General features: G+C 50.3%; 1 protein-coding gene across 2 annotated transcripts in view; it reads right to left on the reverse strand.

The window, feature by feature from the left end:
* Kcnh1 (potassium voltage-gated channel subfamily H member 1) overlaps positions 1 to 21,731 on the reverse strand; it is a 348,705-nt gene that overhangs the window by 175,845 nt on the left and 151,129 nt on the right. For both annotated transcript variants that reach the window (XM_008824811.2, XM_008824812.2), the window contains exon 7: positions 8,157 to 8,586. In XM_008824811.2, coding sequence (XP_008823033.1) covers positions 8,157 to 8,586 — 430 coding nt within the window. The remainder of the gene's footprint in view (positions 1 to 8,156; positions 8,587 to 21,731) is intronic.

A 21,731-nucleotide genomic window follows, 5' to 3' on the forward strand; every position in this document is an offset into this window, starting at 1 on the left:
AGGCCAAAAATTGTCAAAAGTATTTGGGAGCTTGTATAGAATCCTTAAAAGATTTTAGGGTTACCTCTTCAGAAGGGGGAATGCTGGAGGGGAGGGAGTGGGCATGGATTTGATCAAAACACCTTGCATGCATGTATGAAATTCTCAATAAAGTTTCCCTGTAAAAATTAAAAAAAAAGACCAGTGTCACACACACGCAGGGCATCACCCTCTCCTCACTTTGAGGATATCCCACGAAGGCAGATGCCAATCTACCAGCATCACTGATGGCTGTCCTGGCACTCTGCAGGAGCAAGAACAGAACCGCATGGGAGTGATGAGCCCAGTTCCCCTCATGCCCAGCTGTGTGACCTCTGGTAACACCACCATCATCTCCTTTGCCATAAAACGGGGCAGCAGTACCTTCCTCACAGAGTACTGTGAATTTCAAAGGAGACACACAGAAGCAGAGCTGAAACCAAGACTGGATTCTAGCAAGATCTCTACTTCATTTCAGTGGAAATTGTATTTTTTTTAAAATGTGCAGATAACGTGGGTGTGAGGCCAGAGACCAATCCCCCATCAGCTCGCCTCTCCCCACTAAAGCTTGCCAACATGTAATCCTTATAAATTCTCTACCCAGCGCAGCACCCAGCTATTGGAGAATGAGGCCAATGTCCTCCCACAATGCATGCAATCAGATAGTTTTCACTACAATTAAATCAAAATTCTAGAAAATCTTTCAGGAAAGCATGCCCCGCCCACCTCTCCACTGCCTCTCCTCAGCCCTGTATTCTGCATGCCCTTGATATACACGGCACAAAGAATGTTTTCCTTTGCTGGATCCCAAAATAATCAGCCACGGAAGGAATAACACAAAGATACTTTGTCATCGGGTGAAACTGGGCTCAAAATCCAGTTTGGCCACCTCAAACCATATGCCTGTCAGGGAGGAGTCAAAAGGCTGATTTCAGGGTCGCTGGGCGGCAACGTTCCCAGCAGGATGCCTTGTATGACTGTCTTGAGTGCTGGGTGCCCTGGCCCCATCTCTCAAGAGGAACACTCTTGTCTCAGTCAGGATGGGGCTGGTCAGGCCTGGGCACTGATGTCCGGGGGCTTCCTCAATCACAGGCAGCACCTCCTTAACTTGCTCTACAGTAGGGCCAGTTTGTTTCTTGTTGTGCCTAGAAACTCACATCCAGACGCACTTACATTTAGACACCTGCACATTAAACACGGCACGCAGGGCGCCTGGTGGCTCCTGCAAGTTCAAGCTCTCTTAGAGCAGACCATACTCTAACAATTGAGAATATCATCATTTGCTGCGCTCTATAAATGTGCAACAAAGACGGGCCGGGGAGCAGGCAGGGGAGTGGCCCTACTGCTGATACCGCACGGAAGCCTGTGTGAGGCACTGTGCATCATGTCACTCTTCTGTTCCCAACGGCAGAGGAATCTGTGAAAGGCCAATGTATTAGTGAAAGGTAGAGATAGTCCTGACAGCCAGACCCAGCCGGTTTCAAAGGTGGTACTCTCTCCCACTCTCCAGATGCCATGTCTAGGCACAGAGAAGAGGAGGAACAAGAGGCCCCCAGGCCCCACCGTCTGGAGCCGCACAAAAGACACAGCAAGTGAGGAAGATACCCAGGCAGTCAAAAGAAAGCTCAGGGAAAGGTCCAAAGAGCAGCAAAACCACTCCAAGCAGGTCCATCGCCCCGAAGAGCACAAAGAAACATGGCTGATGACGTGGTGGGGAAAACAGTGCTTGTTCTCTGGAATAGGGCAGAGCAAGGCGGAGGGTCAGGGTCCGCACAGACGGAGAGGCCCACTAAGGCCGGAAGAACTTGGGGGGGGGGGCTGGTAATCAAGCTCCAGAGAAAAAGCAGCTCGTTCTCTGGCTAGAGAGGAACTCAGAGAGAAATGAGTGATCATTTCTCCCTGAGAATTCTCAACACTGCCCCACTTCCCAAAATAAACAGGAACCAAAAATGAAATTAATTAGCGTTCCCGGGCTCCTAAGATGGAGCAGCAATTATGTTCTCTCTTCTAAGAACAGGGAAGAAAAAATAACTGCGAAGAGGAAGAAGCAGCCATTGTTGACACCACTGAACTCCCGGCCTCTCCGGGTGGAAAGCACTCGCTCCCCTCCTTGTGGAGCGGCCACTGCTCATCAGACGTCCTCACCGCGTAGCTCTCACCCACCAAAACTAAATGATGTGACCCAAAGCACAGAGCGGATCTGGAGCCTGCATTCAGAGACCCTTATCCTTGGTAAAACACCATTAAAAGTCCAGTTTCTCGACCAGTAGTTCACACTTCGACAAGGTCAGGTGCGGGTGGAGGGGCTGGTGTTTGCTGCTGTCGGCTGGGGCCAGGCGAAGACGGAGGAAAGCTGAGGTGGACCTGCCGGCCTCCTCCAGGGCCCGATCTGCTTTCCAGATCCCACCAAGAGCATGACCGCCTGCAGTAAGACTACATTCCCCAGGCTCCCTTGCAACTACATGTGGCCTGGCTTCCAAATTCCAGCCCAGGGTATATGAGCAAAACACACACAAACGGCGTCCTAGTCTTGTCCTCAAAGGGGAGGTCAACCTTCTTCTCTTCCCTTTCTGTTTTCTGGGGGGAACGCAGGTGAAGTTGGAGCAGCACAGCGCAAAAGTGCTACACAGACATGGGAAGGCAGCCAAGTAAGGCCTAAACTTTTAGGAAACATTTTTGGTTCCTGCCTGGCCATAGAACCCACATCCTATGAGAAAGAAACTTCCTCAGCAGCACCAAAGACTCCTTCCAAAAGCTCAGAATGAACAGGTCAATATTTAAGAGCCTACAGTGAATTTAAAACCTTTTAGAAGTATCTCTATTCTCCCCACCCCACAAGATTCTACTCAGAGTTGTGACCACATCATGTCTGAAAAACCAGTAATACAGGGATGCTTAGCAAAATAAAATGGAAGACAGACAGACATGTTAAAATAAAGTTCTAACAATCTAACCTGAAGAGAGTCCCAAAGCATGCTGGGTAGCAAACGGGTGAGGTTGTAGGGTCAAGTATTCAGGGGCGCAGTTTCCTAGTGTCCTTCCCCTGCAGAAGAGGCGACATGAGGAAGTCACCTGGAGGGAGCTCAGGGTTGTGTGGAGGTTGGAGAAGGCACTGATAGTACAGGCTGGGACCCAGACGGAGAATGACAAGGGGACTTAGCAGAACTGAGGGTGCTTGGGAGCCCCTGGACACAGGGTTTGAAGGTCCTAAGATAGGGGCAGGCTGGAGGCCGAAGCGGGCTGGGATGGAGTCTTCTTTCCAGGCGCCCTGTGTCTAGACCCCCTACCGTCAGATGGAGGAGTGCATGCCACTTACTTAAAGTGACGGGATGACAGCACTGACATTATGAAGAGGGAAGTGCAAAAGTACAAGCCCATATTTAGAAAGCACAACTGTCTCCACCATCAAACCTTCCTGGATGGCTACCCAAGGTGGGGCCAGGGCCCAACCTGAGGCTGAGATAGTCACTGTTTTCACACAAGTCTTCCTTTCTTGTGGCTCCCTCAGAGGACAGGGCATCAGTCAGTCCCGGTGGAGACCCCAGGTCTTTGCCACTGGCTAGTGCTGATGGGGTCTGGTTCCATCTTTTCACACTCTTCCACTACCGAACATGGCTGACGCCTCACCCCAGTCCTCAGCACCCAGCCGGAAGCCTGCTGGCGAAGGCACTTGAGGTACCTGCTGAAGGAGGCACGTTCTCAGCTGGATCTCACACTGAGGGCTGCGTGAACTCCTCTATTTTGTTTGGCATCACCAGACACATGTGTAAAGACATGAGTCCATTCACCACCTCCAGGTGGGGCCCTTGCAGGAGGCCACCAGAGACCTACCTAGGGAGGGCAGGGAGGTCCAGGCAGGGACTGGGCTTGTGTAGGCCAACACACAAGGCTAGAGCTCAGATCTAAAGCTGGCCTGTTGAAGACAGCCTCAGCTGATCACAAAACCCCATTTCCATTAACAGTTCCAATTCCCTCCTAATGTGATGCTCCATCAGAATGGAAGAAGGTGGGCTAGCCTGAGGTATAGCTGCTTGATGGGGTCCTCTGGAGAACAAGCAAGTTGTAATGGGGGCAGACAGGAGCAACAGCGGGACATTTGGACCATCCACATGACGGCTAACACCCTACCACAGAACAGCCAAGACGTGCCAGACCTGTGAGTGAAAAATTCAGCACAAAAGGGGAAAAAGGATTACAGCCCAGGCTGCACTTCAGAAGCCCACACACCCTCACTTTAAGTGCTGCCAAATAGCCTGGGAGGGAGGCAGCACCCAGCACTCAGGTGTATGCAGGCTTCACCGTGAGAGAGAGCTCAGTCTGAGCCAAGAACGATCCAGGAAGGGGCTAAGTACACACAGTTAACGGCATGCACACAGACAGCAGAGGGTCAGAGAAACTGCAAACCCAAGGAGATGTCAGTCGGGAACAAAGGCTGTTTCAGATATGAGTGCACAAGGCTGGTCAGCACCCGTTACACACAGATAATGGCTTTCTCACTATCACAAGAATTTGTCAGACGCATATCACACAGAATTGGAACAGCCGTAACCGTAAGTGACAGGTCGCTGAAAAATAGCTCTGCTCCAAAGTACCCAATCCCGAGTTGGTAACATAATCTTGTGCTTAAATTGAAACAACAAAAAAGCACAGAAAGTTTCCACTGCAGACCCAGGTGGCCTATTCGGGGTCACAGAGGGAATTGTCCATGTTTCAGTGTGTGAGTGTCAGGGCAGTGAATCTCTGTGGTTGGCCCACACCATTCCGATTACAATATCTGCATGTGACTCCATCGCCACCACAGGCAAGGCACCCCTGGAACCTTCTCTCTCCTGTCCACCAGCCTCACATTCTTGTGAGAAACTTCTCTTAAGCTTCTGTTTCCTTATCAAATAACAGGCACAAGCATAAAGCCTTTGAAACCATGTGCAAGTGTGTTTAGCACAGTCCCTGGCCTTCACAAGGGCTCAGCAAATAGTTAAACAGAGGTGTTTAAACAGCACGCATGCTTCACAATGCAGAGGAAAAGGCCTACCTATGGCTCGTTGATTACCTGAAGAAACAGAAACGCCACCTGGCTCCGAGAAGGTGAGAAAAAGTGGAAATACCAACGTGTCCCCGGAACCCCAGGAAATGATATTCTGGTGGAAGAATGATTTGGGAAAAGAAATGAAGATTCCTGTCCTTCCTGTATGCCACCAGGCAAAGAGCTGCAGGGAAATCTGGTTCTTAAAAGCCTTTTGAGGCCACAAAATGGGCCCATTTCTAACTGACCACGCGTAGCAAACTCTCTGTAACGATTATAATGGGGTGTTCAGAAAGCATTTCATCTCCCATGAAAAGAAGTCATCTAGCCTTGAGCACAGTGCATCAAGTTGATGACCCGACACCCCAAGGCTCATAAAATTGCTGCAAGCAATCTGGGCAGCAGCTCTGTGGTAGAGTGTGTTCAGCACACATAAGGTACGGGTTCCATCCCCAGAACAGAAGTAAAAAAAGCAAGCCCTGACTAGAAACCAACACAGTGTTAAGGCTAAAACGCTTCTCAAATCTTTGCCTGAGACATAAGCAAGCATCTCGAGTTCTAATTAAACTAAAGCAATTAGCCACCCATGGATCCTTCACATGGTTTCCCACAGCCAGGCAGTCATCTCTATTAAAACCCATTCGAAAGTAAGGAGCAAACCCAACAGCTGCACACCAGCACAGGGGTCTCAGGAATCAATTACCCCTTTAGACACATCTGTAAATATTCTCAGGAAACTGCCTGCAGAGAGGGCTCTTAGGAAAGGCCTGCATCCGACAGATTGAGGGGCTGCAAGAAGGGGGTGGCAAGTGACAGAGGTGACGATGTGGGGTGACAAAGTCTACCTCCAGAGCTGGATCCCTGAGCACCTGGGCAAAGGGTCTGGCTGAAGTCCTGGATCTCTCTAGGTTGGTCAGCAATTCAGCCATCAACTTCACCTTGAAGGAGCATCTTCAAACAAAAGAGCTCTGCCCGGGGACCCAGAGGCTGAGTCTGCCTGTGTGACCAGACCACTACGCACAGAGCAACTCCCCTTGTCTTTGTCCCCATCTATCATGACATGGAAGCACCACCAAGGTGCAGGAGACCTTGTCACGATGTACAAAAGCACTCAGGTTCATTTGCTGTCTCCAGCACAGGCAGGGCCCCTCCTGCCTAAGGCTCCCTAGATGTAGAATTTCATCATCTGCAGCCACAGGGGCCTTCCACGTCCCACAGCAACAGCCGCACGATGGCCAGTGAGCAGTGAATGACTCGGGTTTAAGCACCTGCCTCAGCAATCAGTGATATGCAATCCAGGTGCCCATTAATCTATTCCTCTCATTAAGCAAGAGCTTCTGAATGTGTGTATACTTGAATGTGTGTCTGTGCATATATGTGAATGTGTGTGTGTGTGTGTGTGTGTGTATGTATGCATGCATGTTTGTGTATATGTGAGTGTATGGTTGGGAAAATTCTCAACTGTCAGACAGGAAAACATTGACTTAAGCTGGGCATGCTACCTCAAGTCTATAATCACCACATTCAGGTAGGCTAAGGCAGAAGGACTGCCAGGAGTTAGAGGCTAGCCTAGGCTACATGAGTTCCAAGCTATCCTGGGCTACATAGAAAGACACTGACTCAAAAAAAAAAAAAAAGGAAACAAAAGGAGAGAAAGAGAAGATGAGGAGGATGAGAAATTGTTCATTTGGACCGGTGCTGCCCAAGAGAAGTAAAATTTCACTAGGGTACCTGTAGAATATTTCATTTAACCCAGCACAAGAGTGATACCACTACCCCAACACACAATCAACATGAAGGTGGACTAAGGACCTGATCCCCCTACCCCAACACACAATCAACATGACGGCGGGCTGAGCAGCTGATTCCCCTACCCCAACACACAATCAACATGACGGCGGGCTGAGCAGCTGATTCCCCTACCCCAACACACAATCAACATGAAGGCGGGCTGAGCAGCTGATTCCCCTACCCCAACACACAATCAACATGACGGCGGGCTGAGCAGCTGATTCCCCTACCCCAACACACAATCAACATGAAGGGGGACTAAGGAGCTGATACCACTACCCCAACACAGAATCAACATGAAGGTGGACTAAGGACCTGATACTACTACCCCAACACACAATCAACATGAAGGTGGACTAAGGAGCTGATACCACTACCCCAACACACAATCAACATGAAGGTGGACTAAGGACTGGTCTCTGTTCTTTGTCAGACACTTTTCCCTTATACCAGACTGGACTATCTGGATCTAGAGTTCTGTTTAGACTGACATATGGCACAATATCATGAGGCATATTAGAAATCTGATGGGAGTTACCGAGAGTTGTGTTGATTCAAGAATTCTCAAAGAAGAGAAAGAAAAAGGGGAGGTCACTACAGGGAAGTTAGTCTCTTTACTATCCACTTCACTGTGATCCAAACACCACACTGCACCCTTAAATGGACATGGAAAGTCTTCCACAAGTGCTGCGTGTGGAACACAGTCTCCTTTCATTTTTATAAAAATCAGTATCCATGTGTCCAGATAGACAAACAGCAGGCAGACGGGAAGACACACAAAAGTGGCAGAAGTCACCCGAGAAGCGAGTCTAGCCTCAGTGTGGTGAGTTGACTAATCCACGTCCCAAGGCTCATAAAGCTGCCGAAAGCAGGCTGGAGAGCAGTGTCTGTTCTCTACCTGGTACTTTTTTCTTTATGCAACACTGTCTCATGTAGCCCAGGCTGGCCTAAAACTCGCTACCTAGCTAAGGATGACCTTGAACTCCTGATCTTCCTGTCTCCACCTCCTACGGGTTAGGATTACAGGCATGTCCAGTACACGCAGTTTATTAAACCCAGGACTCTGCAAGTTGGGGAAGCACTCGACTAACTGAGTTGTACCTTCAGTCCTCGTTTATGCATCCCAAATTTGTTTTTCAGTGCGCCTGAGCCAATGTAAAGATCAGGAAAGCAAGGAAACTAATCTTCAGGAGAAAGAATGTCTGTCTGTCACTTTAGATGATACCTCGGCTCTTGCTGGCAAGGTAACCACTACGTACTTCAGGCCAGAGGAAGGTCTGGCCACCAGGTACGCTCCCTCCCTGCCCCACACTGTGGAACTCACAGCCGATCATCATGATGGCCACTGCGAAGATCTTCTCGATGTCTGTGGACGGGGCAATGTTCCCAAAGCCCACGCTGGTGAGGCTGGTCATGGTGAAGTACAACGAGGAGATGTAGACGGAGTTCTTGCTGGGGCCGCCTTCCCACTTCCCTGAGCCAGACCCATTGAACTGGTATGGAGTGCCGATATCCACTGCCAGCTGGTAGAGCCAGCTGTTGTTGCGGATAGTCTTGGTGTCTTCGTCGAAGATCTCGTAGTCCCCGATGCTGTACCAGATGCAGGCCATCCAGTGGGCGGCCAGCCCGAACACACACACCAACAGGACCAGCACCGCAGCGCCGTATTCGATGTAGTGGTCCAGCTTACGGGCCACTCGCCCAAGACGGAGCAGTCGGACAACTTTCAAAGAACTGAACAGGCTGCTGATACCCTGGAAGGGGACGAACACACAATCAGAGCCAATGAACCGAACTCCCTCTCCGCCCACAGCCCCTGCCGTTAAAGCACCATGTATTTCCATGACATGCAATATTAAACAACCCTTAAAGAACTTAAAATTAGAAGGTGTATGGAACAGAGTTTTCCACTATACTTACAGAATTATTTTAGAATAGAACTTTTATAATTATTTATATATTTTTAAATACTATAAATTTATATATACCGAATATATACAAAAATATTAGAATCATTTTAAGACAACTTTAAGGGTTGCATAACATTTCGTATTGTATAATATGAAATATTTGAGTTGTACCATATTTATTTCATATGGCAACGTGTTAAATAATCACATTGCACTGCGCATAAGCAAATAAATATGTATGTGTTAGAAAACAATCAGGAATCAAAAATCATAGTAGAGGTGGCTGCTACATTGCCAACTTACAGGCTCCCAAGCAGGCTTTGACTATTCATGCCTATCCTGCTATAAACAAATATACTTATGTCATTTCTGTCATTACCAATACTTTTGCTATTAGAAAAAAAATGATTTAAAAACAAAGTTTAAAAAGTAAAAGTGAGTTAAGAAATGGCAGAGGGAATAAGCTGAGGTTCTGTCCTCTCTGAAAGTTGAACACTCTTGGGGTGACATCGCTCCTGTGAGGCCAGGGGGTACACACAGTCAGACTCTGTCCACCCACACACGGTCAGTCCAGGGAGCTAAGTCCTTCGCTAAGTGGCACCCAGCAGGCCAGCATCCTCCACACAGAGTTCTTCTATGAAGAGCACTGTGGTGTGTCAAGGAGACCAGTGCAGAAATCAGGACCCACACGGGCCTCTAACCGACTGTCCATCTGGATGCTTCTATGACCTCTCAGTTTCCTGGTGTAGCTCTCTCAGCTTCTCCAAACACTAATCCACGAGTTCTCATCCCCAAGGAGACTTGAACTATGCTATAGAAGCTTCAACCTTCAACCAGATTCCTAGTCTGACACTATAAGATGGGGAGGGGGGCTGGAGAGATGGCTCAGTGATTAAAGGCACTGACTACTCTTGCAGAGGACCCAGGTTTGAATCCTAACACCCATATGGTGGCTAACAACTGTTCATAAGTCCAGTTCCCGAGGATCCAACACCTTCTGACCTCTGCAGGCATTGCACAATACAGGTGCACTTACACACATGCTGGCAATACACTCATACAGATAAAATAAAATAATTTTTAAAAGATGTGTGCAGTGGAAATTTCCATTACCTTTGTCCTATTTCTGATGAAAGCAAACACAGGTGTTTCAGCCAAGACTATATTCACAGGACGCCGCCCTCTCCACCAAGTGCCCTGCTCCTCCCTGTTCTAAGTACTGGGCACTTTCTACGCTACCACCCGCCCTCCGTCCTCCCAGGATCAAGTTTTATCGGGCAGAAGGAAAAAGAACAAATCCTCTCTGATGCACCCATGTAAGAAACTCACCCTGGGCTCATTCTGAAACCATTTCCAGCCTCTCTCCATCTGGCTGAGACCCTGGAACCAGTTCCTACCATTGCAACGTGAGATTAAATGGATGTCACGTCCCAGCAAGGTATGCTTCCCCTTTCCCGTCATGCCACCCAGGTAAGTCTGTGCAACCTTGAGGCTACATACCAGAGATGGTGGACCAACAGCACAGACCAGCCTGGATCCCTAAAGGACTATACGGAGGCACCCTCAAAGTTAACTTAAGTTGTAATATGTAGGTCAGGAAAAGACCCCTGAAATAAGACATTGGAACAGTAATCACCTTTTCTACCAAATGCAGAGCCCTCTGTACCACAGCCTCACCCCTGCAGGCCACAAACAGGGCTTTGTCTGGTTAGAGTGGAGACTGAGATTCACTCTTCAGAAAAGCACAATGTTAGGACTGAAGCTCAAGGTACAGCGTTTGTCTAGCATGTGTGGCGCCCTGGCTGTGACCCCAGGTACCACAAACAAACAAGTTTCACAGCCATAAAAACTCGCGTCAGAAGTGATCGGTTAACAAAGCGTGGTGCGCACGTCCTCCAGGGTCTCCTCTCCCTCCTGTGCTGTTCTCAACCCTGCTACAAAGAAAAGGCAGCGACACGTCATATTAAGGTGTAGTCGCTGGGGGTACTGGGGGCACCCACAGTCACTTGCATTCTAACAGAGGAAACAGTTTCCAACATGAAGGCCACTTGAGGCTACCATGAAGGAGTTATTTTGGAAGGCCATGGAGTCTTTTGGATAACTCAGAAATCAAACCATGAACGGCCACCCACATGCCACTTCCTTGTGAGGGTCCCTAAACCAGCATTCAAAGGAGAGCTTACTCCCGGGGCAGAACTGCCTTCTCATACACCCATTCCAATCAAAGTAACACTCTTGTCTGAGAGAGGAGGCCTGCCTCTCCCTGGCCTTTCCCCTTGACTATTCCACCCCTCAGAGACAGCATTCACTACAGACGCTAGCGAAGGTCATCAGTAGGTCACCTGCCTCCTGGGCTTTCCTCCTCCGTCCCAATGGCCAGAGTGATGCATGTACCCACCGCTCAGAGGCCAGGCCATCCTCAGACCGCACTCCAGGTGGCCCGAGCATCGAACTGTAAGTGCATGAAGTCACCGTGCTGCCCGCCACACTGGCCCCCAGCCCTGTCCTGCTTCTGCCTTCTGGTGTGTCCTTGTCAATTTTCCAGGACACAGACTCCCCCATGTCTTCCATGAAGACGCCGAATTAGGACCCATCCCTGACTCCCCCACATGTCCACAGTGTTCGGTGTCCATTACCACTTGAGCACGCTGCCTTCTGTGATGATTCCATTAGGAAGTACATCCTCCTCGTGGCAGAAGTCACCTGTCATGCACATTAGAAACTGGTGAGCTCACCAGTGTCAACCCTCAAAATCCACATCCTCCTTGGACCTTCAACATGCAAGTTTACTTGGCAATGGGGTGGATGTGGGCAAAGCTACCTGGGGTCACACTGGAGGGGGTTAAGCTTTCAATCTGGCCTGATGGGGTCTTTATGTGAAGAGATGAGGCAGGCACAGAAGAGCACGTCACAGACACAAAGGTGGAAGGGTGTCTTCAAACCAAAGGCCTCCAAGGTGGCAAGCACCACCAGGAGTCAAAGTGGCATGTGGCAGTCTCTCCCTGTGGCCCTGCTGACACCTGAACTCAGACTTCCGGCCTCCCACACTGTGAGAATCACTGCCTCGTGTGAGGCCCTGCTTTGAGGTGATTTCTTGTGGAATCTAAAATACCACATGGAGTCCCGAGCACAGCACCTTTTCAGAGAGGGTCTCAGACAGCTTCTAAACTGAACTGGAGGGTTTAGTGGTTAGAGCGTTACTTCTTCTTTCGGGAAGGCGGTCGGAAGAACAAACAGGACCTCACTGTGCCATCCTCTGCACGCTGACTCCATTACACAGTGCTGTGCACGCTCTTTACTGCTTTCGCAGCTGGAATCCCGGCCGTTTAAAAGTAATCCAAGCTGTTTATTTGATTCCCACCCTTTACTTTCCTGAAGTTCAGTAGATGAGACAAACGGAAACCTCAAACTTATCCTTCATTTGCACACACAAACAGGACCTCACTGTGCCATCCTCTGCACGCTGACTCCATTACACAGTGCTGTGCACGCTCTTTACTGCTTTCGCAGCTGGAATCCCGGCCGTTTAAAAGTAATCCAAGCTGTTTATTTGATTCCCACCCTTTACTTTCCTGAAGTTCAGTAGATGAGACAAACGGAAACCTCAAACTTATCCTTCATTTGCACACAAAAGGCAGGGCAGTGCTCCTGGTGGAGAATCACACCTCCCCGAGACTCCACAGCAGAAAACCGGCCTCACGCTGCAAGCAAGCAGGTCTTGGGTGCTTCATCAGAGCCTTGCAGTTAGGAAGGGTCAAGAGATTTCAGTTGGGTCAACACGAAAGAGGAAGCAAGAGTCTGTGTGACTGCGCTTCATCCTTGAAGGCCGCGGCCAGGACTGGAGGAGACTGAAATCTCAGTGGCTCCTCTGAGGTGACACTGATGAATTCAAGTAAGACCAGGCACTCAGCAGGCCTTAGGCTCATCTGTGTGCAAGTTATCAAGTTTGACTTAAATGTACAACCCAACCATTCCCTTAAATTTGGTTCCACCTTGCCGTGTGTGTGTGTGTGTGTGTGTGTGTGAGAGAGAGAGAGAGAGAGAGAGAGAGAGAGAGAGAGAGAGAGACATATGCAGGGCATGCTGGGGCCAGAGGAGGACATGGACGCCCTGCCCTCTCATGCTCCATTCTATTCCCTTGACACAGGGTCTCTCACTGAACCTGGAGCTAGGCTGACAGCCAGTAAGTTCTGGAAATCCTCCTTTCTCTGCCCCCGCCCCACCCCCGTGCTGGGGTTACAAATACACAGCCATGCCAGGAGTCCTCCTTTATGAGTGTGTTGGAACCTATGCTTGCATCCTTATGCGGCAAAGAAGCAATATTCTCTAACATTCCTGCTATCGTCTTTCACCATCATTGCTAGTATGGCCTCTCCTACGTCCCTCTCCAGCCAACGCTCCCCTCAAGCCCTCCAGACCTCATCTTCGCATGCAGAAATGTCCATGCCTTGCCATCTCGGTGGGCTGTTCCCACCCGGTACCCTGCTAACCTGGCTTCTCACTGGCACTGGCTTTCTGTTATTTGCCTCATACCCTGGAGTTGAGAGCCAGGAGTTCCAAGCTCTATGCTCAAATCTTTCAAACCAACCTGATTTAGCACTCAAACAAGTGTTCCCTCCCTCCAGATTGATGTGCTCTCCCCCAGGCTCCACAGCCCTTCAGTCATTCTTTGATCAACTTTCTTTTAAAATATTTCATTTTACTTCATGTGTATGAGTGTACTGTCTGCATGAATGTAAGTGCACCCATGTCATGCAATGTCCATGGAGGTCAGAAGAGGGCATCAGATTCCCTGAAACTGTTGTTACAACTGGAGATACAAATGGTTAGTCACCATGTGGGTTCTGGGAATCGAACCCAGGTCCTCTATAAGAGCAGCCAGTGCTCTTAATCACTGAGCCATGTCTCCAGCCTTCTTTGATCAACTTTTTAGGGGTGTTCTGGGATTAAATCTGGAGCTTCTGTCCCTGAGCTACATCCCAGTCCTCTTTTAGCTTTTTATTTGAGACAGAGTCTCACTAAATTACTCAGGCCGGCCTTGAATCCACTACATAGCCAAGAATGATCTTGAATTCCTAATCCTCCTGCCTCCACCTCCCAAGTGATAGATCACAGGCATGTGCCATCATACCCATTTACGTGGTTCTGGCACGGACCCAGAGGCTCATGCTTGGACTCAGAGCCTCATGCATGCTAGGCAAGTATGAGCTACATCCGCAGCCCCCACTGGCTCTTTCTGGAGAAGTCTGACTAATACATGGATTTACTACTATATTAACAGAAACCACCTTGTTTGTCGCCTTTAAAACAAAGATGACTTCAAGAATAAATGTTCCATGCAGACTCCACACTCAGAACTGCAGAGCTGTTTCCAGGGCATAATGGAGTAAACGGGCTCACCAGATTTTATCGGAAGCTACTCACTGAAGCTTAAATACAATTTGCCTCCCTTAAATACAGTCCTACAATCATTTCCGGAAACCTGGGACAGAAAGACACAGGCTAGACTGATCAATGATGTGACAAGGACAGCCTGATCCTCTACCCCCATACCACCTCCAGTCAGGCCTAGGACAGCCTGATCTCCTACCTCACAGCACCTCCAGTCAGGCCTAGAGAACACAGACTGTGAGCTGAGATGGGGGTGAACTGTATTAGCTGCAACCATGCAACTGAGTCAGAGTGAGGTCCGGGCTGTGCGCCTAGGGAACGTCCTCACAGCTCATCTAGAAGGTCTGGTGACTATATTTGGGGAAAGAATGCAGTTACTGACGTAAGGGGAGCTTTTAACCAGAAGTGGATCACCTGCACCCCTCACTTGTTTAGCACATGTGCAGTCTCGCAGAGAACAGTCATTGGGGGAAGTTTAGAGGTAATGGCTTCAAACCATCAGCCTCCTTGATGTTTACTCAGAGGCATGAAACAAGCCGCTCTATTGCGATGCTGCTCCCGGATTTTCCCTTCCACACACACTGAAAACTACTCTTTGTCATTGGCCGAAAGGAAATGGACAAGGCCCTGGTTTTACCGAGTGGCATTTTCTTCGTCCAGGGAAGCGAGATGACTCCAAGCAGCCAGGAGTGTCCTCTAGCCCCTCGGAGGCCATGCAGCCACTGTGCCTTCCAGCTCCAACCCGGAAGCTCAGTTAACCTGGGTTTAATTTGCTTCAGACCAATTTGATTTAAATTCTCAGAGACAACACAGGTCAGAGTCTGGTGCAGGTAAAGAGGACAAGTGGTTTTCGTGAGTCTCGGCCACAGATGTTTCCAGCACCACCAGCCGAGGAGAGCTAGTCTGCTGATCACCCCCAAGAACCGGAACTCACGACGCAGAACAACGCTGCAACCAGGAAAGCATTCTGACTGGAAGGAAGCCGCCGGGGCCTCCTCCCCACAGCTGGTGACACTGCTGAAGGCAGAGGAGAGGCGCAATTTCCTAGACATCCTCTTAGGATTTCAAAGACACTTCATGCACTTCTTCCCAAACATACGCCGTTCCAACCGGTTTCATCCGAGCTGCAAGGAAGAAGGCAGAAGCCCAGACAGGCAGCCTCTGGCTAGGCACCAGGAAGGTGTGGCACAGGTCTCCAGGGGGTTCCGTGAGGAGGGAGGCTCCAGGCACTGCTTCCAATGAACGGTGCCTCACCAGAATGTAAGGAGCCTGGCACTGCCCGGTGCAGGCCAACAGCCTGAACCCCTGGGCTGTATCTGTGAGAACTCAGCTAAGTGCTAGTGTGACCACCCTGGCAGGAATGAGGGCATTCTGAAGACATTTGGCCTCTAGGCTATTGAAACAAATCCCTAAGAAATTGGACTTTTCCCCCAGGACTCTCATATTGAGAGACAGGAAAGACTGGGGGGCTTTGGTGCTGGTACCAGAGGGCGAGCTTGTCTCCCAGGAATGAGATTCCACATAGTGCCAACACTCGTCAGATCACCTTGCAGGAGAGACTGGAGCCCCCACAATGATGGATTGACAATAGGCACTGTTCTAGTCTGCTTTCTGTTGCTGTGATAAAACACTGACCGAAAGCAACTTGGGGAAGGGAAGGGTTTCTCACCTTACAGGTCGAAGTCCATCACTGGGGACGCCAGGGCAGGAGCTCAGGGCAGGAGCTCAAGGCAGGAGCTTGAAGCTGAAGCTAAGTATGACAGACAGAGGCATGCCTTGACCAGGGCCATTTAGTTACGCAGACCTCTTGCCCTCTATTTAAACTAAACCTCGAGTCGGGACACCTTCCCCCCACAGAAGGTGGGCACGAAGGATCACCAGACCTCTTGATTTACTCCTCTTCCAAATGTGGCTTCTCACGATCACTCGTCTCTTTAATTAGCCTACTGAGCACAGATCCTTGCCTGCACTGCAAGGGCCTAGCCTATGACCTAACAACTCCAGGAACCCTAAAGTACAGCCTCAGCCCAGGGACCAGCTCACCTGTCAGGGGCAAACAAACCCCCAGGCACAGAGCACACCGGAGAAAAGAACTAGGCAGGCCATGAACACACTTCCACAGGACCACAGGGAAGCAAGCCTGGGCCCTCTGAGGAGTCCATAGAGACAGGCACAACCAAACAAGAGGCGGGCAAAGGGATCTTCTCCCAGAGGCTCGAGGTTCAATGCTGTTCACTCTTCAAGAGCTCACTGGCTCTCAGCAGTGGCTCCTCATAGCCCGGGCAAATGGTAGGGAAGAGTCTCGAGAATCTTCATCCTCTGAAAGAGCCCACATGCCCAGAGCTCCTCTGCTGCTCTCTAGTCCCTGAGGATAAATCTCTATGAGAACATTCTAAAGAAAAACGATGACTCCTTTAGGAGGCTTCCAGTAAAAATGTAGTTCTGGGGTTCTGGAAGCAAAGTAGGAGCAGTTATGTCCACTCAGGAAACAGTTTCCACTGCATACTGGGCCTGGGGAAGGGGAGCTGGCTTCAGCTTTAAGGGTGGCTTGTTATATGGACACTCAAAGGTTCCCAGCAGTCTCAACCTGACCCCAGATGAGGTCACTGGTGCCCAGAGAAGGGAAGAGACCAGCTAAAGGCCAGCAGGCTTCTAAAATTCCCCTGTTCTCTGCCCACTTATTCCCCCACCCCCCAACCACACAACACCCCCGTCAGTCCCTAGGTCTGTCCTTTCAAGAATGCTGTATGTCTAGAATCATCCAGTACAGAGCCTTCGTTCCTAGGTAACGCACCCTCGAGTCTTTTCACTTTCTTCATGGTTTATAGTCACTTCTTTGTAACACTGCATGGGGTTCCACATCTTTGTGTAGCACAGTAAGTCCATTTGACTTCTGAAGGAAATCTTGGCTGTTTCTAAGGTTTTGGTAATTGATCTTGCAAGGTTCTACGCACAGACATGAGGCCACAGCAAAATGACCCACAGGACATTTTGGAAGGTTGACCTGTACAGTTCAGAGCGAGCAAATGCGGGCAGCAACAGGGGGGTCGTCTGCCGGTGTCATCTGCAGTCACGGCATACTTACGGACAGGGACTTAGATCCCCTCCTGGTGACAGGAGGGTGCTTTCTGCACAGTCCTCAGCTGCAGAGGCCCCGGAAGGAGGCAAACAGCAGCAGTCCTCAACAGCGAGCAAATGGCCACAGAAAACCACTCCAGGCTGAGTCCACTGAACCAGCCAGCTCTCTGCAGGCCCGACCTCGGGAGCTCTGGGACCACAGGACAGAGATCAGGAGAGCACCTGTCCCACGACCCTCACTTGAAAGAGAATGGAACTGAGTGCAGGAAGGATAGCTCGTTCCAGGCACAGAACCAAAGTGAAAAGCCAAGACACAAACCCACTTCAGATGAGAAGAAATCAGGGTGCACTGGTGTCACCACAAAAGAACATCCATGAGGTTTACGATAACAGCCAGGGCGCCTCCATCTCGTGTAAGTTTAACTGACCAAGACTATAAAATCTAGTCTGTTCAAAGACCCATCTTTCCAGTCTCACTGGTCAATCATGTGGTCATAGGACCACCCCAGGAAGGCAGGTTCACCTTAAGTTATGCTAAATTGATGGGTGGAATTCCTAGCAGAATACCTAGATAACAAGATAGTGAAGTTTTCCTGCCTGGAATCCTGCCTCCTAGCACAAAACCTCTGGACCAGCCTCAGTCACGTAGTCCTGAGTCCTCCTACTCTCCTGAATTCTTCAGAAAAGCATAATCTCTCTTTTTCTTCTCCCTATCCCTTTTCTTACTAAATGTGCTTTCTTTGAGGCTTTGGGCTGCCCCAGCATCTTGTATGTCTTCACTTTTTCTCTAAAGCCTCCTTCTCCCAGCCATGTGACCGCCAGTCAGCCCCGTGTCTGCCCCCACGCAGGCTCTACACCTGCACGGCTCCATGGCTTTCTTTCCTTCTTTCCACCATTCGCCTCCTCAAGGCGGCTACCAAGATGACCAGGTCACCAGCTGGTAACAGATTCTGCTAATTCAGAACTTTTTTGAGTATGAATGGTCCTTCTTGGCAGTCCTGACCTCTATAATATTTCCATTTATTGATGTATTGACTTTTAGTACTAGGACGTGGATGTAGGATGACGTACTTCCAGGCAGATGCTCGGCCACTAGCCTTGTTCCCACTTCGTATTTTGAGACAGGAGCTCAGGGAGCCTTGAACTCACTCTACAGCACAGGCGGTCCTTGGACGTGAGGTCTCCTGCCTCGGCCTCCCAAGCAGCTAGCATCAAGGCAGCACCAGGCCCAGCTTTGACCCACTCTTCTGGGTAGGTTCACCAACATCCGCATGACCACTGCTGCCATCTGCCACCAGAGTGCTCTCACCTGTCTACACTGAGAAGCAGAACCCACGAAACAATGCTCCCCCTTCCTCCCCCTCCAGCACAGTTGAAAAAAAATTTTTTTGCTAGTTTTTTGAAATAGGATCTCACTGTAGCACCAGCTGGCCTGGAACTATGTAGACCAGGCTGACCTCCATCTCACAGAGATTGGCCTGCCTCTGCCTCCCTAGTGCTGGGATTAAAGGTGTGCACCACCATGCCTGGCCTGCTTTTAACATTTTTATGCAGTGCTGGAGATGGAGCACCAAGGCCATACACATGCCAGGCAGGCATTTTTCCAACTGAGCCACACCGCAGCCTCTGAGTAGCCTTTCTGTGCCTCTCTCTCTTTCCTTCCTTGCAAAGTGAAGATCACAGTAGTTCCTGCCTTACAGGGATTATAGAACTAAATGAGGTCATGTTTGCAACATGCGATGCCTGACACATAGAAAATGCTATTCAGGAGTTCCAGCACCAAAGAAATATTTTTTAAAGGATGTGGTAGTGCATGCCTGTAATCCCACGAGGTAGAGGCAGGAGGATCAGAAGTCCAGGTCATAACGAGCTTGGACCAGTCTTGAATAGAGACCCCAAAGAGAAAAAGGAAGTGCTGAGTAGCATGCCTGGGATGACGGGGTAAAGTGGCAAAGCCAACCCCAGCCACTGGCAAGCCACAGCAAAGAAGAGAGGGAGTCACGCCAAGCCTTCCCGCAAAGCCTTCCTGCAAAGCCTTCCCGTAAAGCCTTCCGATGGCTTCCCCTCAGGACAAGAGCTGAAATCCTTCACCCAGGCCCCACGCCCACATCCCAGCACAGTGCCTCTTCCTCCCTGAACTCAGAACGTCCCCAGCTCCTTCCCCGCTGCCTCTCACTCTCACTCACACCCCTAACTGCCCCAGGACATTCCCAGATTGGGGGCCTCCGTCTCAGGCCTCCGCCCTCACGTTGTCTCCCCTGGAACTTGCACATGGGTCTTTACCACCTTGGGGCTGTTTCTCAACCCTTAGCCTTCTCCAAAGAGACCCCGACAACCTGCTGGGAATCAGAACCGCTGCCCTGACGGACCCCATCCCCACCGCTGCCCTGACGGACCCCATCCCACCGCTGCCCTGACGGACCCCACCCCACCCTTGCTCCAGGCTCTCCAGCCATCTCTCAACTTCAGCGTCCTAAGCTTATTTTTTGTTGGTTGTGTCCTGCACTTCGGACCCCATCCCCACCGCTGCCCTGACGGACCCCACCCCACCGCTGCCCTGACGGACCCCATCCCACCGCTGCCCTGACGGACCCCACCCCACCCTTGCTCCAGGCTCTCCAGCCATCTCTCAACTTCAGCGTCCTAAGCTTATTTTTTGTTGGTTGTGTCCTGCACTGGAATGTGAGCTCCACATTGACGGACTCTGCCTTCTCCTCAGCACCCAGATCACCTTGGCGCTCAGAAGCATTCACAGGGTGCACACAGCACCTGTCTGCCACATCACCACTCCAGAACTCCCCTGTGAGTGTCACCCTATCCGGTCTTCATAAACTAACCGCAGATGTCTTAGAGGCATCACACTATGAAAGTTAGCCCCCGTCTGCCCTGCTGGTCAGAGTATACCCTGGTCAGCTGTGGCATGGCCTGTGCTTTCTGGGGGACTTGGGGAACGTGGCTGGTGTTCTAAAAGCCTGGGGGCACCCCTGCAGCTCAGGACGGCAAGGCAAGATGGCCCTCCCAGGTGAAAGGCCAGAGGCAGGAACCTCGTTTCTGAATCAGAAAACCTTCCCTGTGTGCTTCACTGGAAAACCAGGGTGCTATTTGCCGGGCAGACTGCCTGACAGTTGCTAAGATGCTTGAGTTTGGGAAAATCCAAGTATTGATGTGGAGACCCGCTGTGCTCCCCTCTCTGGGTCTGATGACTGCCACAAAGACACCCAGAGTGGTGCTCTGTCCCCACCTGCCCAGCCTCCACTGACCTGGGTGTCCCGTTCCTCATCCCACCCCATATCCCCCGCCTGCAGTCGCACAGGGTGACTGGAATTCTCTACACATCAGACAAGCTATGTCTCACTCCCTGTCTTGCACATAGGCTGCCTCGAGCCTGCCAGGACGGCGACTCTCACCAACCCCTCCACCCTCCTTGCCTGGCCACCTCCCTCCTGCCTATGAAACTCTTCTTTGACCCCTTGGCCACAGCAGCCTGCTCTGGGTATCCAGCACATGTCCCTGCCAAGCAGTGGCCCAGCCAACTGTCTAGATTCCCTCACAGTCCCATATGTATTACCTCCTTTGGGACAGGGGCCCTTTCCATTCTAACACCAAAGCCCTCGTGCCTGGGGCAAACAGATATATCCCCAGATACCCACTGGATGACTTTGACAATGAGACGGGGTCTAAGGATGCAGCTTCTGAACAAGGGTAAGACTCTGCCCTAGAGTGACCTGCTTACATCACAAGCCCACCCTATCCCACTGCTGGCTCATTCTGAAAAGCAAAGGTGATGCCCGCCATCCACCCTTCAAAAGAAATAATAAAATGTCAATCAACCAGTCAGTTAGATGACATTCACTGAGGCACCACTGTCAAAGGGAAGATCCAGGAACATCCTCCTGTCTAACAACAGAGGAAGCGTTCATTCAAAATGACTTGCGTTGGGCCAGGGAGATGGCTCAGAGGTTAAAGTGCTTGCTATAGAGTGTAAGGACCAGAGTTGAGACCCCGCCCCCCAGAAACCCACATAAATGCCAGGTGGGTGCGCTGGCCTGCCTGTAATTCCAGCCTTGGAAGGGGGAGACAGGGAGTCCCCAGAGGCAGGGCTAGCCATATCAACAAGTTCTGGGTTTGATGTAGAGACCCTGCTTCAATGAATGAGGAGGAAGAGAGATCAAGGATGCTTCTTGGCATTAGTCTCAGGTCATCATAGGCACAGGCATATACATGCAAGAACATGCATACACACATATGCACATATACACACACGCACATACACAGATGGAAAAAAAGGGAAAGGGGTTTTCATTAACTTGGGGAAAGATTATTCAGTTATTGGTTGAATAACACAAAGGGGTTTCAGGTCAAAACCTTGGCTTTCTGATGGCTCTCTAGTGGGGGGGTCTCATTTCTGCTGGCTCTCTGGGGGGGTCTCATTTCTGCTGGCTCTCTGGCAGGGGGGTCTCATTGCTTAGTTGCTATGCAAGCTAATGAAAGGAGTCTCCCCTTCTCCCATGTGGGTGGTT

The sequence above is a fragment of the Nannospalax galili genome, unplaced genomic scaffold (genome assembly GCF_000622305.1).
Source record: "Nannospalax galili isolate Female #2095 unplaced genomic scaffold, S.galili_v1.0 scaffold648, whole genome shotgun sequence".
Lineage (NCBI taxonomy): Eukaryota > Metazoa > Chordata > Mammalia > Rodentia > Spalacidae > Nannospalax > Nannospalax galili.